Source organism: Symphalangus syndactylus, chromosome 22 (genome assembly GCF_028878055.3).
Source record: "Symphalangus syndactylus isolate Jambi chromosome 22, NHGRI_mSymSyn1-v2.1_pri, whole genome shotgun sequence".
In the NCBI taxonomy this organism is placed as follows: domain Eukaryota; kingdom Metazoa; phylum Chordata; class Mammalia; order Primates; family Hylobatidae; genus Symphalangus; species Symphalangus syndactylus.
This window is the reverse complement of record NC_072444.2, coordinates 26,602,979-26,616,313: the sequence shown is the minus strand read 5'-3', so window position 1 is coordinate 26,616,313 and position 13,335 is coordinate 26,602,979. Positions and strand designations below refer to the sequence as shown.

Below are 13,335 nucleotides of genomic sequence, written 5' to 3'. Positions count from 1 at the left end.
ATTTTGTTGTTGTTGTTGTTGTTGTTGAGACAGGGTCTCTTTATGTTGCCCAGGCTGGATGGAGTGTGGTGGTGCAGTAACGGCTTACTGTAGCTTCAACTTCTTGGGTGCAAGTGATCTTTCTGCCTCAGCTTCCTGAATAACTGGGACTACAGGTTCATGCTACCATACTTGGCTAATTTTTTGTATTTTTAGTAGAGATAAGATCTCACTATGTTGCCCAGGCTGGTCTCAAACTCCTGGGCTCAAGTGATCCTCCTACCTCAGCCTCCCAAAGCGCTGAGATTACAAGTGTGAGCCACTGTGCTCAGCTGACATAATCTTTTGATGTATGAATGGACCCATCTCTCTCGCTGCCCCTGCAATACCAGATACTGGGACTCATGGATTTCTGATGATGAAAGATGTAGTTCTCATGGGAGTCTTTATGTTATACAGATGGAGAGCAAAGTTCCCAAACATGCTGCAGTGGTTGATGTGTTCTGTCATCTGGTAATAACTGGAGTTATTACAGTCATCCAAGTGAGAGAGGTGGTGGTTGAACCAGAGTGGTCACGATGGTGGTAGGGAGAAGCCATATTTGGAAAGTAGAACTGATAGGATACGTCAGATGTGGAGGATGAAAGAAAAAAGCCAAAGATGGCTCCTAGATCATCTGTGGAATGTTGCTTGTAGGGTTCACGTCTGGAGTATGCTGTGTGTCCAGAGCAACCCAGATTGAAGAAAAGGCCTCAGGCACAGAAGCTGTAAAAGAGGGCTTGAAAAGCAGCTTGAAAAGGTGGATTATAGGAAGTAAAACAATATGAAGTCTATAATACTTATAAAAGAGTTACTTTCTGACTCTAGTCCTCAAAAATATTCCTGGAGTCCATTCTTTGCAGGAAAAGTGGCGACTTGTCCTAGACAAAGCCTACATACTGATTCCATGTGACCCTGGGAGTGGGTACTAAATTCGTAACAGCTTGTGGGTGAAAATATGGTTTATATGTTGAATGTGTTCGTTAATTACTGTAATTCCATTTTTATGTGCATGCTTTCTGTGAAACAAACTAGAAGTCCAACACACTATTTTAGCTCAGTTGACCTTGATACAAGAACTACTGTGTTAATTATGCCCAGTCTTTCAGTAATACAATCCTCTCTCTATTTTTTTCTGTGAATGTTAGTAAAATCTACTGGTATTTTATGTATATATTGCACAGCTATACACTGTTTTTCTTTTTATGCTCTTGAAAATGGTACGGAATTTAATCAGAGTTGTACATGACACATGGAGGGCATTCATCTGAGTCCTTGGTATAGGGCAGTATAGAGGATCCATAAGACTTGGTCCAAGCACTTTCAGGATATATGATGTCGGGGGAGCACCAGAGATTTGTTGACACATTTAAGTAAGGACTTGAATATCGTACTTTGACTGTTGCCAAGAAATAGGCTCTTGGCTGGGTACGGTGGCCCACACTTGTAATCCTAGTACTTTGGGAGGCTAGAACAGGAGAATTGCTTCAGCCCAGGAGTTCGAGACCAGCTGGAGCAACCTAGGGAGACCCTGTCTCTACAAAAAAGTAAACAAATTAGCCGTGCATGGTGGCACGTGCCTGTGGTCCCAGTTACTCAGGAGGCTGAGGTGGGAGGATCACTTGAGTCCAGGAGGCTGAGGATGCGTGAGCTGTAATCTCACCAGTGTACTCTAGCCTAGGGTGACAGAGCAAGACCCTGTCTCTAAAAGAGAAACAGAATTCTTACATTGTGCTTTAGTTTATCAGTTAGTGAACTTTTCTTTTTTTGTTGTTGCTTTTTATTTTTTGTAGAGATGGGGTCTCACTATGTTGCCCAGGCTGGTCTCGAACTCATGGGCTCAGATGATCCTCCCACCTTGGCCTCCTAAAGTGTTGAGATTACAGGCATGAGCCACTGAACCTGGGTCTAGTGTGTTTTTCTTACCTTGGTTTAAAGATCAAATGGAATATTATCATACCTACTGAATATTGAGAGTTTAAAACAAGGTAAAATACCTATTTAAGAAAAGTTAACATATGTGTAAGTGTTTCACTCATTTAATTCTGTAAACTAGGTATTACCTCAATTTTAGAGAGGACACAGAAGTGCAGTCATACTCAAGGTCACAAAAAACACGTAAATACAGTATTTCTTAACTTTTTTTTTTTTGAAATGGAGCCTTGCTCTTTTGCCCAGGCTGGGGTGCAGTGGTGCAATCTTGGGTCACTGCAACCTCTGCCTTCTGGTTTCAAGCAGTTCTCCTGCCTCAGCCTCCCAAGTAGCTGGGGTTACAGGCGCCCGCCACCACGCCCAGCTAATTTTTGTAAATACAGTATTTTTAAATTGTTCTTTCATATGTTTAGAATATTAGGCATGGTAGCTCATGACTTTGGGAGGGCAAGGAAAGAGGATTGCTTGAGCCAAGAGTTTCAGTCCAGCCTAGGCAACATGGCAAAGCCCCATCTCTACAAAAAAATTTAAAATCTGCCTTGCTATGGTAGTGCACGCCTATAGGCCCAATTACTTGGGAGGCTGAGGTGAGAGGTTCACTTGAGCCCAGGAGTTGCAGGCTGCAGTAAGCCATGATTGAGCCACTGTACTCCAGCCTGGGTGACAGACTGTGACACTGTCTGGGGAAAAAAAAATGGATTTGTTGTTGATAGAAGCAGTTATTTTAAAAGCAGCTTGGGGGCAGGTGCAGTGGCTCACACCTGTAATCCTAGCACTTTGGGATGCCGAGGCAGGTGGATCACCTGAGGTAGGGAGTTCAAGGCTAGCCTGGCCAACATGGTGAAACCCTGTCTCTAGTAAAATACAAAAATTAGCCAGGCATGATGGCAGGTGTCTGTAATCCTAGCTACTTGGGAGAGTGAGACGGGAGAATCACTTGAACCTAGGAGACAGCGGTTGCAGTGAGCCAAGATTGTGCTACTGCACTCCAGCCTGGGCAGCTGAGCTAGACTGTCTCAAAAAAAATAAATAAATAAATAAATAAAATAAAATAAAAGCAGCTTGGTTTTGAAGATATAAGTTAGGAAAATCTGTTAGTTTCAGAAGCTTTAAAAGTCTGGGAAAAAGGAATATCGAGGAAGAGGAAAAGGATTTCGTGTGAATTGAGGAAGTTAACTCATTGGTGTAGTTTCTTTCTTTCTTTCTTTTTTCTTTTTTTACTAAGGAGAAGAGAACAAAGGGATAAAATCTGAGTAGTCTTTCAGTCATTTTTGGTAGAATTGGTAGCTAAAAGACTGAGTGAAATAATGGCTTAAAAGCTTTATTGGCTGGGCACGGTGGCTCACCGCTGTAATCCCAGCACTTTGGGTGGCCGAGGTGGGTGGATCACCTGAGGTCAGGAGTTTGAGAACAGCCTGACCAACATGGTGAAACCCTGTCTCTACTAAACATACAAAATTAGCCGGGTGTGGTGGTGCATGCCTGTAATCCTAGATACGTGGCAGGCCAAGGCAGGAGAATTACTTGAACCCGGGAGGCGGAGGTTGCAGTGAGCCGAGATCCTGCAACAAGAGCAAAACTCTGTCTCAAAAAAAAAAAAAAGCTTTATCATTTATTTTTTGGCCCTGTCTTATGGTGTAGAGGCCTAAAAGTTTTTTGACAGCAAATTTTCTAGAGGCTAGGAGTGTTTATCATAACCATGTTCTTGAGCGGTGAGGACTACCTCAGAGGGCAGGCCTTGTCTCATCATTGTTCTTATCGCTGAGCTACTGAAGCCTAGAATCTGACTCACACAGTATGAGACTCATTTCCGTTTTCTTGGTAGAGTTTATGTGGTCATTCATCTTTTAGGTCTTTTAGGAACTACAGTCCTCCTAGTTCCCACTTATTTATTTATTTATTTATTTATTTATTTATTTATTTATTTATTTATTTATTTATTTTTGGGATGGAATCTTGTTCTGTTGCCCAGGCTGGAGTGCAGTGGTGCAATCTTGGCTCACTGCAACCTCCGCCTCCCAGGTTAAAGCAGTTCTCCTGCCTCAGCCTCCCAAGTAGCTGGGATTACAGGTGCATGCCACCATGCCTCTCTAACTTTTGTATTTTTTGTAGAGACGGGGTTTCACCATGTTGGCCAGGCTGGTCTCAAACTCCTGACCTCAAGTGATCAACCCCCCTCGGCCTCCCACAGTGCTGGGATTACAGGCGTGAGTGACCATGCCCAGCCGTCAGTTCCCACTTTTAAATGAGAGGTTTTTTGTTTTTGTGGGGTTTTTTGTTGTTGTTGTTGTGGTTGTTGCTACTTGAGACAGGGTCTTAGTCTGTCATCCAGGATGGAGTGCAGTGGCACAATCTTGGCTAACTGCAGCCTGGACCTCCCTGGGCTCAGGTGATCTTCCTGCCTAAGCCCCCTGAGTAGCTGGGAGTACAGGCACACACCACCATGCCTAGCTAACTTTTGTATTTTTTATGAAGATGAGATTTCACCATGTTGCCCAGGCTGGTCTCAAATTCCTGTACTCCAGCGATCCTCCTGCCTGAGCTTCCCAAAGTTCTGGGATTATAAGTGTGAGTCACCGAGCCAGGCCATAAAGACAGTTTTTTTTTGTTTTGTTTTGAGATGGAGTTTTGCTCTTTTTGCCCAGGCTGGAGTACAGTGGCGTGATCTTGGCTCACTGCAACCTCCACCTCTCAGGTTCAGGTGATTCTCCTGTTTTAGCCTCCCGAGTAGCTGGGATTACAGGCGTGTCCCACCATGCTGCACTGATTTTTTATATTTTTAGCAGAGATGGGGTTTCACCATGTTGGACAGGCTGGTCTGCAACTCCTGACCTCAGGTGATCTGCCCACCTCAGCCTCCCAGAGTGCTGGGATTACAGATGTGAGCCACTGTGCCCGGCCAATAAAGAGAATTTTAAACAATGCCTACAGTGTGATTTTAGTGGGGTGACCACGTACATGTAGGTGTGTACATGTATTTCCATGAAAATGCCATCCTGCCTTTAGCTTTGACAATGCGCATATAGGGAATAAGCATTTAAATGATGGTGTCTTGGCTAAGAATGTGAACTCTGGAGCCAGACTCCAAAACTGCATCCCGAATCTGCCACTAGCTAGCTCTGGAGCCATGAATAACTTATTTAACCTCTCTGTGATGGTTTATCTATCTGTAAAATGGGGTAATGAAACGTCTGCCTCAATGAGTGCTTGGGAGCATCAAATAGGTTAGTAGGTCTGGTGTGGTGGCTCACACCTGTAATCCCAGCACTTTGGGAAGCTGAGGCATGAGGATGGCTTGAGCCCAGGAGCTCGAGTCCAGCCTGGGCAACATAGTGAGACGCCCATCTCTACAAAAAATAAAAATAATTAGCCGGGTGTAGTGGCATGAACCTGTGGTCCCATCTACTCCAGAGGCTGAGGTGGGAGGATCACTGGAGCCCAGGAGGTTGAGTCTGTAGTGAATTGTGGTTGTACCACTGTACTCCAGTCTGGGCTTCAGAGAGAGATCCTGTCTCAGAAAAAAAAAGGTTAGTAGACAGAAAGTACTTATGGCTCAGAGTAAGTGTTCTGTGAATGTTGACTGTTTCTTAAATCTTGCATTTAATACTTCTTTGGTTAGAAGTACACTTCTTTGCTTGGATTACCATTTGCATGTGGAGAGATGTTCTTTCTAGAACCATGTCTCCTTGTCACATGATTATGTACAGTGTGAGCTTTATTAATACTCTGTCAGCATTTGAGGTTGGAATATAAATGCGTGGCTATACCCAGTGGAATCCAGCAAGAGAGAGAACTAAGCACCGTAGCAACTGTTGCTATTTGTGTACTGAGCAACAGCTGTGCGAGACAGATTTATTTTTTAATCCTGATCTCACTGATAGCCTGGGATGTGGCCTTGCCTCAAAGGAGTGGATTGGTTGAGATGTCCAGTCTTTGAGGAGATTTCATGACCACATGCCATAAAGATTCTGTTTCATTTGAAATATGAGGAGCTAAAGCTTTGTGTGTATGAGTGAGGGAGAAAGATTAAGCTTTAAAGCATTCATAGTCCGTCCCTGAAATATAGTGTGACTGGATTAATGACCCGATAAATCACTTTTAATGTGGGTGATGAGACTTCATGCATTTCAGTCAAAAAAGTAATTTTGCTGTAATGTGGTTCATTTCCAAATTTTGGCTGCTAACTTACCTAGGATGGATAAACATTATCACAGAGTATTTACTGAGCGTCTACTTTATACCAGGGTCTGTTCTGAATACAGACCTGAGGTCAGTATTCAGTAACATGCAGTTAATTACACTCCAAAATGACTTAGTCTGTGATTCCACTATATACTACATTACATAAATACACACACATTAATCATTTACATACCCGTCAACCTTAGATTTCAGAAATAACACTGTATTTGTAATGAATGCTTCATTACCAAATGCTTTTCTGAAGTACATAGTAAGATCTTTAAAAAGAGCTTTCATGGCCAAGGCGCAGTGGCTAATGCCTGTAATCCCAGCACTTTGGGAGGCCGAGGCGGGCAGATCACAAGGTCAGGAGATCAAGACCATCCTGGCTAACATGGTGAAACCCCATCTCTACTAAAAATACAAAAAAATTAGCCGGGCGTGGTGGCGGGCGCCTGTAGTCCCAGCCACTCAGGAGGCTGAGGCAAGAGAATGGCGTGAACCCGGGAGGCAGAGCTCGCAGTGAGCCGAGATCGTGCCACTGCCCTTCAGCCAGGGCGACAGAAGGAGACTCTGTCTCAAAAAAAAAAAAAAAAAAAAAAAAGAAAAAAAGAAAAAAGCTTCTTTCAAATAGTGGTTGTGGTTGGATTCATTCAATAATTTTCTAATTTTCATTTCTCTTTTTTTTTCTTGAGATGAAGTCTTACTCTGTCACCCAGGCTGGAGTGCAGTGCATTGATACCAGCTCACTGCAACCTCTGCCTCCTGAGTTCAAGTGATTCTCCTGTCTCAGCCTCCCCAATAGCCGGGATTATAGGCACACACCACTATTTCTGGCTAATTTTTGTATTTTTGGTAGAGATGGGGTTTCACCATGTTTGCCAGGCTAGTCTCGAATTCCTGACATCAAGTGATCCACCTGCCTTGGCCTCCCAAAGTGCTGGGATTACAGGTGTGAGCCACCGTGCCCAGCTCCATTTCTGATGTGTTCCAATATTTCAAGGCTTAACAGGTGCCTTGAAATAGTAATGTGGGCCAGGTGCGGTGGCTCACGCCTGTAATCCCAGCAGTTAGGGAGGCGGAGATGTGCAGATCACCTGAGGTCAGGAGTTCGAGACCAGCCTGGCCAACATGGTGAAGCCCTGTCTCTACTAAAAATACAAAAATTAGCCGGTCGTAGTGGTGGGTGCCAGTAATCCCAGCTACTCAGGAGGCCGAGGCAGGAGAATTTCTTGAACCTGGGAGGAGGAGGTTGCAGTGAGCCGAGATCACACCACTGCAGTCCAGCCTGGGGAATAGAGCAAGACTCTGTCTTCAAAAAGAAAAGAAATAGAAATGTTGTTCATTTCCAAATTTTGGCTGCTAACTTACCTAAGGAGGATAAACATTGTCACAGAATATTTACTGAGCATCTACTTTATACCAGGGTCTGTTCTGAATACTGGTAACACGCAGTTAATGCTGTTGGTCTGGTTTTTCATGTTCCATGTATAAATTACCTCTTAAAATTATGATTATTTTCATTCATTCATTCATTTTTGAGACCGGGTCTTAAAATAGGCTGGAGTGCAGTGGCTCGATAACAGCTAACTACATCCTCAAACCTCCAGGCTCAAGCCATCCTCCCACCTCCGCTTCCTAAGTAGCTGGGACTGCAGGCGTGTGCCACCATGCCCGGCTAGTTTTTTTTTTTTTTGTATTTTTTGTAGAGACAGAGTTTCACCATGTTGCCCAGGGTGGTCTTGAACTCCTGACCTCTAGTGATCCACCCAGCTCGGACTCTCAAAATGCTGAAATTACAGGCATGAGCCACTGAGCCCAGCCTATTAATTTTTGATTGCCCTATTCAGATTTAGTGGTGTGAATTTACTGATTGGGATGTTTTGAACACACAGAATAACATGTTTAACTAAAGAACTTGTAATTGAGTGACTTATAAAATGAAACATTTTTATCTTCTAGGTATTATTAACCCAAAGAATCCAAAGGAAGCTCCAAAGTCCTTCAGCTTCGACTATTCCTACTGGTCTCATACCTCAGTGAGTACCCTCATGCCACAGTGCTGCCAGCTCCTGCATCTTTCCTCTTTCCTTGCCAATTTGTCTTTTCTCTTAGCTGAGCAGATTCAAGTTTTGCTTCTTAAGTGTTGTCTAGCATGAGTTCATTCTTTGATATAGTGATACAGTATTTTCATTCATAAAGTATTTGGGTTGATGGAAAGTTTATGTACACATATACATAAATATATACACATATATACATATAGAACATAATTTACACCAAATTTATACTGAATGTACACTAAATTTATACTGATTTAGACATTTCTCAAGGATTTATTTATCAGTATCTTAGGATCCTCATTACCAACATTATTGCCCATTGATCTTAGGAAATGCCAAATAATAATAATTATTATTATTTTTCTTTTTGAGATGGAGTCTCACTCTGTCGCCCAGGCTGGAGTACAGTGGTGCCATCTTGGCTCACTGCAACCTCCTCCTCCGAGGTTCAAGCAATACTCCCACCTCAGCCTCCCAAATAGCTGGGATTACAGGCGTGTGGCACTATGCCCAGCTAATTTTTGTATTTTTAGTAGAGACAGGGTTTGACCATGTTGGCCAGGCTGGTCTCGAGCTTCTGACCTTAAGTGATCCACCTATGTATGCCTCCCAAAGTGCTGGGATTACAGGTGTGAGCCACTGTGCATGGCCGGAAATGCCAAATTAAAATTGCTTCGAGTACTGTTAATTTTAAGTTGAATTTTGAGGGAATGGCCAGCAAGATTGGAATGACCACAGAGAAATTGTTTTTTTTTGTTTGTTTTTGGCTAGGCTGATCTTGAACTCCTGACTTCCTGATCCACCTGCCTCGGCCTCCCAAAGTGTTGGGATTAAAGGAGTGAGCCACCGTGCCCGGCCAATTTTTTTTTTTTTAATTGTAGTAGAGCAATGTGGGTTCTGAACATTTTGAAAGATGAAACCGTGCCTCTACTAAAAATTCAAAAAAAAAAAATTAGGTGGGCTTGGTGGCGGGTGCCTGTAATCCCAGCTACTTGGGAGGCTGAGGCAGGTGAATCGCTTGAACCCAGGAGGTGGAGGTTGCAGTGAGCCGAGATCGCACCACTGCACTCCAGCCTGAGTGATGGAACGTGACTCTGTCTCAAAAAAAAAAAAAAAAAAAAAAGGAAAGAGGCTGCAGATCCACACGGGAAACAAAAGATCACCAGTATTTAGGAAAATGCAGAGTAGGGCCCTTCCTGGTACCCTTACTCAGTGTGGAACCCCAAATGTTGCTGCTTCTTAGGGATTGTTCATAGAGTTTAATTCTGCATCATTCATCTCTTCGTTACATGTTTTTGGTTTTGTTTTTCCTGATTTGTTTTTTTTTTTTTTTTTTTTTTTAAAGACTTGAGTCTCACTGTGTTGCCTAGGCTGGAGTGCAGTGGCGTGATCTCAGCTCACTGCAACCTACGCCACCTGGGTTCAAGCAGTTCTCCTGCTTCAGCCTCTTGAGTAGCTGGGAGTACAGGCAGGTGCCACCACACCCAGCTAAGTTTTTGAATTTTTAGTAGAGATGGGGTTTCGCCTTGTTGGCCAGGCTGGTCTCGAATTCCTATCCTCAAGTGATCTGCCCGCCTTGGCCTCCCAGAGTGATGGGATTACAGGCATGAGCCACTGTGCCCCGCCCTGGGGAATAGATGTTTTAAACTATTGACAAAGCCTAATTGTCAAGGGAAGGGACTGAGAAGGGGATTGGAAATGCTGTTTCCTGAAAGCTGTGGTTATTGAGAAATAGTCCCAGTACCTGGAGTGAATTCAAAGAAGTATTTTTATATGTGGACTTGACCTTTGGTCTTTTATTTTCATTTTCCACTTAAGAAAATCTTGGCTCTGTGAATGAAAGAGTGATACTTTTAAGGTTATAGAAAATGAAATGTAATCATGCCAGATAATTTTATATAGATATTTTTATGTATGGCTGACCTGGATGACTCTAATAGTGCATGTGTTTGTGAGTGTGTGTGTGTGCATGTGCGTGTATTTAATGAGAAAAGTAAACTTGTGTATAGGAGGCTTAAAAAATATGTAGTGAATTTTAGGTGACTGTTCTGATTCCAGACACTTTTGTTTATTATGGAAGCAATCAAGTAAGTATAGGAAGAAGTATTAATAAAAGGTCATTTATTTCTCCTTTTACTCTTTACAGCCCGAAGATCCCTGTTTTGCATCTCAAAACCGTGTGTACAATGACATTGGCAAGGAAATGCTCTTACACGCCTTTGAGGGATATAATGTCTGTATTTTTGCCTATGGGCAGACTGGTGCTGGAAAATCTTATACAATGATGGGTAAACAAGAAGAAAGCCAGGCTGGCATCATTCCACAGGTGAAAAACAAACCAAAACAAAAATCTTCTGTTCATTATTACTGTTAGTCTTAAATTGCTTTAACAGTTATTTTTATTTGGCAAACATTTATGCGGGGATTATTTTATGTCAGGCACAAAGATGAACAACCCATTATTTTCCCTCAGAGGAGCTTACAATTGAATGGGAAGGATTGACATGTACACATGTCTGTCATTAAAGGTGGGAAAGTCAGTGTTTTGTAATGATTTTGCCATATATCCAGTGCCATATTATTTTATCATTTGAAAAGTGTTACCAGCTTGTTAAAGCTCTGTTCTAAGTCCTGCAGATGGGGGAATATTGTTGATCTGATTTTTTTTCAAATTCCATGTGTAGATTACCTCTGAAGAATGTGATCATTTTTTTTTTTTTGTTTGTTTGTTTTTTTTTTTTTTTTTTTTTTTTTTTGAGACGGAGTCTCGCTCTGTCGCCCAGGCTGGAGTGCAGTGGCGCAATCTCGGCTCACTGCAAGCTCCGCCTCCCGGGTTCACGCCATTCTCCTGCCTCAGCCTCTCCGAGTAGCTGGGACTACAGGCGCCCGCCACCACGCCCGGCTAATTTTTTTTGTATTTTTAGTAGAGATGGGGTTTCACCGTGGTCTCGATCTCCTGACCTCGTGATCCGCCCGCCTCGGCCTCCCAAAGTGCTGGGATTACAAGCGTGAGCCACCGCGCCCGGCCCATTTTTGTTTTTTTTTTGATAGTCTTATTCGGAGATACTTTCATTTTATTTTCCTAATTTAATACTATTACTTTAAACTTCAAACACTCTGAGATTCTCCCTCTTTTTTTTTTTTTTTTTAGAGCAGTTAGTATTATTGGATTTGATCCTTTATTGTTTGGGAAAGAAGAAGAGTTCTGACATAGATATTTATTTATTTTTATTTTCATTATTCATTTCACTTAAGATTTAATGGTGAAAGACATAAGTATTTAAAAATAACTTCATTATTTACTTATTTATTTGGGACAGGGTCTCACTCTGTTGCCCATGCTGGAGTGCAGTGGTGTGATCATGGCTCACTGAGGCCTTGACCTCCCAGGCTCAAGTGATCCTCCTGCCTTAGCCTCCAGAGTAGCTGTTTGTGCCACCACACCTAGCTCATTTTTTAATTAAAAAAAATTTTTTTTTTTTTTTTGAGATAGAGTCTCGCTCTGTTGCCCAGGCTGGAGTGCAATGGCGCCATCTTGGCTCACTGCAACCTCCGCCTCCTGGGTTCAAGTGATTCTCCTGCCTCAGCCTCCCGAGTAGCTGGGACAATAGGCACCCGCCACTATGCCTGGCTAATTTTTGTATTTTTAGTAGAGATGGGGTTTCACCATGTTGGTCCTGGTCTGGATTTCCTGACCTCAGGCAATCCGCCCACCTCAGTCTCCCAAAGTGCAGGGATTACAGGCATGAGTCACCATGCCCAGCCTTTAAAATATTTTTTTAGAGACAGGATCTCACCATGTTGTCCAAGCTGGTCTCGAATGGACCTGGGCTCCATCCTGGGCTTGGGATGATCTGCCTACCTCGACTTCTGGAAGTACTGGGATTACAGGCATGAGCCACTGTGTGGGGCCTAAAAACGTAAGAAAAAAAAAAGATTAAGTGAGAAGATTGTATTTAAAATTTTCCTTTTATAGTCATGCATCACTTAAGGGTGGGGGTACATTTTGAGAAATGCATCATTAGTCGTTAGGTGCTTTTGTCATTGTACAGACATCATAGAGTGTACTTACACAAACCCTAGAAGGTATAAACTACTCCACACCTAGACTGCATTGTATAGCCTGTTGCTCCGAGGCTATAAACTTGTGTAGCATGTTACTGTACTGCATACTATAGGCAATTATAATAGAATGGTAAGTATTTGTGTATCTAAACATAGAAAAATACAGTAAAAATATGATATAAAAGATTTAAAATGGCACATCTGCATAGTACTCTTACAATGGAGCTTGCAGGACTGGAAGTTGCTCTGGGTGAGTCAGTGAGCGAGTAGTGAGTAAATGTGAAGGCCTAAGACATTGCTGTGCACTATTGTAGACTTTATAAATGCTGCACACTTAGGCTACACTAAATTTAGTTTTAAAAACAGTTTCCTTTCAATAATTGACCTTAGTTAAATTACTATAACTTTTTTACTTTATAAACTTTAAAATTTTTTAAACTTTCTGATCCTTTTATAATAACTTTTAGTTTAAAACACAAACAGCCCCAGCATGGTGGCTCATGCCTGTAATCCCATCACTTTGGGAGGCCAAGGTGGGTGAATCACCAGAGGTCAGGAGTTCGAGACCAGCCTGACCAACATGGCGAAACCCTGTGTCTACTAAAAATACAAAGAAATGAGCCAGGCATGGTGGCACATGCCTGTAATCCCAGCTACTTGGGAGGCTGAGGCAGGAGAATCGCTTGAACCCAGAAGACAGAGGTTGCAGTGAGCTGAGATCACGCCATTGCACTTTAGCATGGGCAACAAGAGTGAAACTCCGTCTCAAAAAAAAAAAAAAAGAAACCACACACACACTTTGTACAGCTATACAAAAATATTTTCTTTCTTCATATCTTTATTCTATAAGCTTTTTTGTATTTTTTAATTTTTTTTTTCTTTCTTGAGACAGAGTCTTGCTTTGTCACCCAGGCAGTGGCGCTGTCTCAGCTCACTGCAACCTCCGCCTCCTGAGTTCAATCAGTTCTTGTGTCTTAGCCTCCCAAGTAGCTGGGACTACAGGCACGTACCATGTCTGGCTAATTTTTGTATTTTTAGTAGAGACAGGGTTTCACAATGTTGGCCAGGCTGGTCT

General features: G+C 42.5%; 1 protein-coding gene across 6 annotated transcripts in view; it reads left to right on the top strand.

Annotated features, from left to right (window-relative positions):
• KIF1B (kinesin family member 1B) overlaps positions 1 to 13,335 on the top strand; it is a 175,616-nt gene that overhangs the window by 37,197 nt on the left and 125,084 nt on the right. For all 6 annotated transcript variants that reach the window (XM_055261855.2, XM_055261852.2, XM_055261854.2 and 3 more), the window contains exons 3-4: positions 8,095 to 8,171; positions 10,342 to 10,521. In XM_055261855.2, coding sequence (XP_055117830.1) covers positions 8,095 to 8,171; positions 10,342 to 10,521 — 257 coding nt within the window. The remainder of the gene's footprint in view (positions 1 to 8,094; positions 8,172 to 10,341; positions 10,522 to 13,335) is intronic.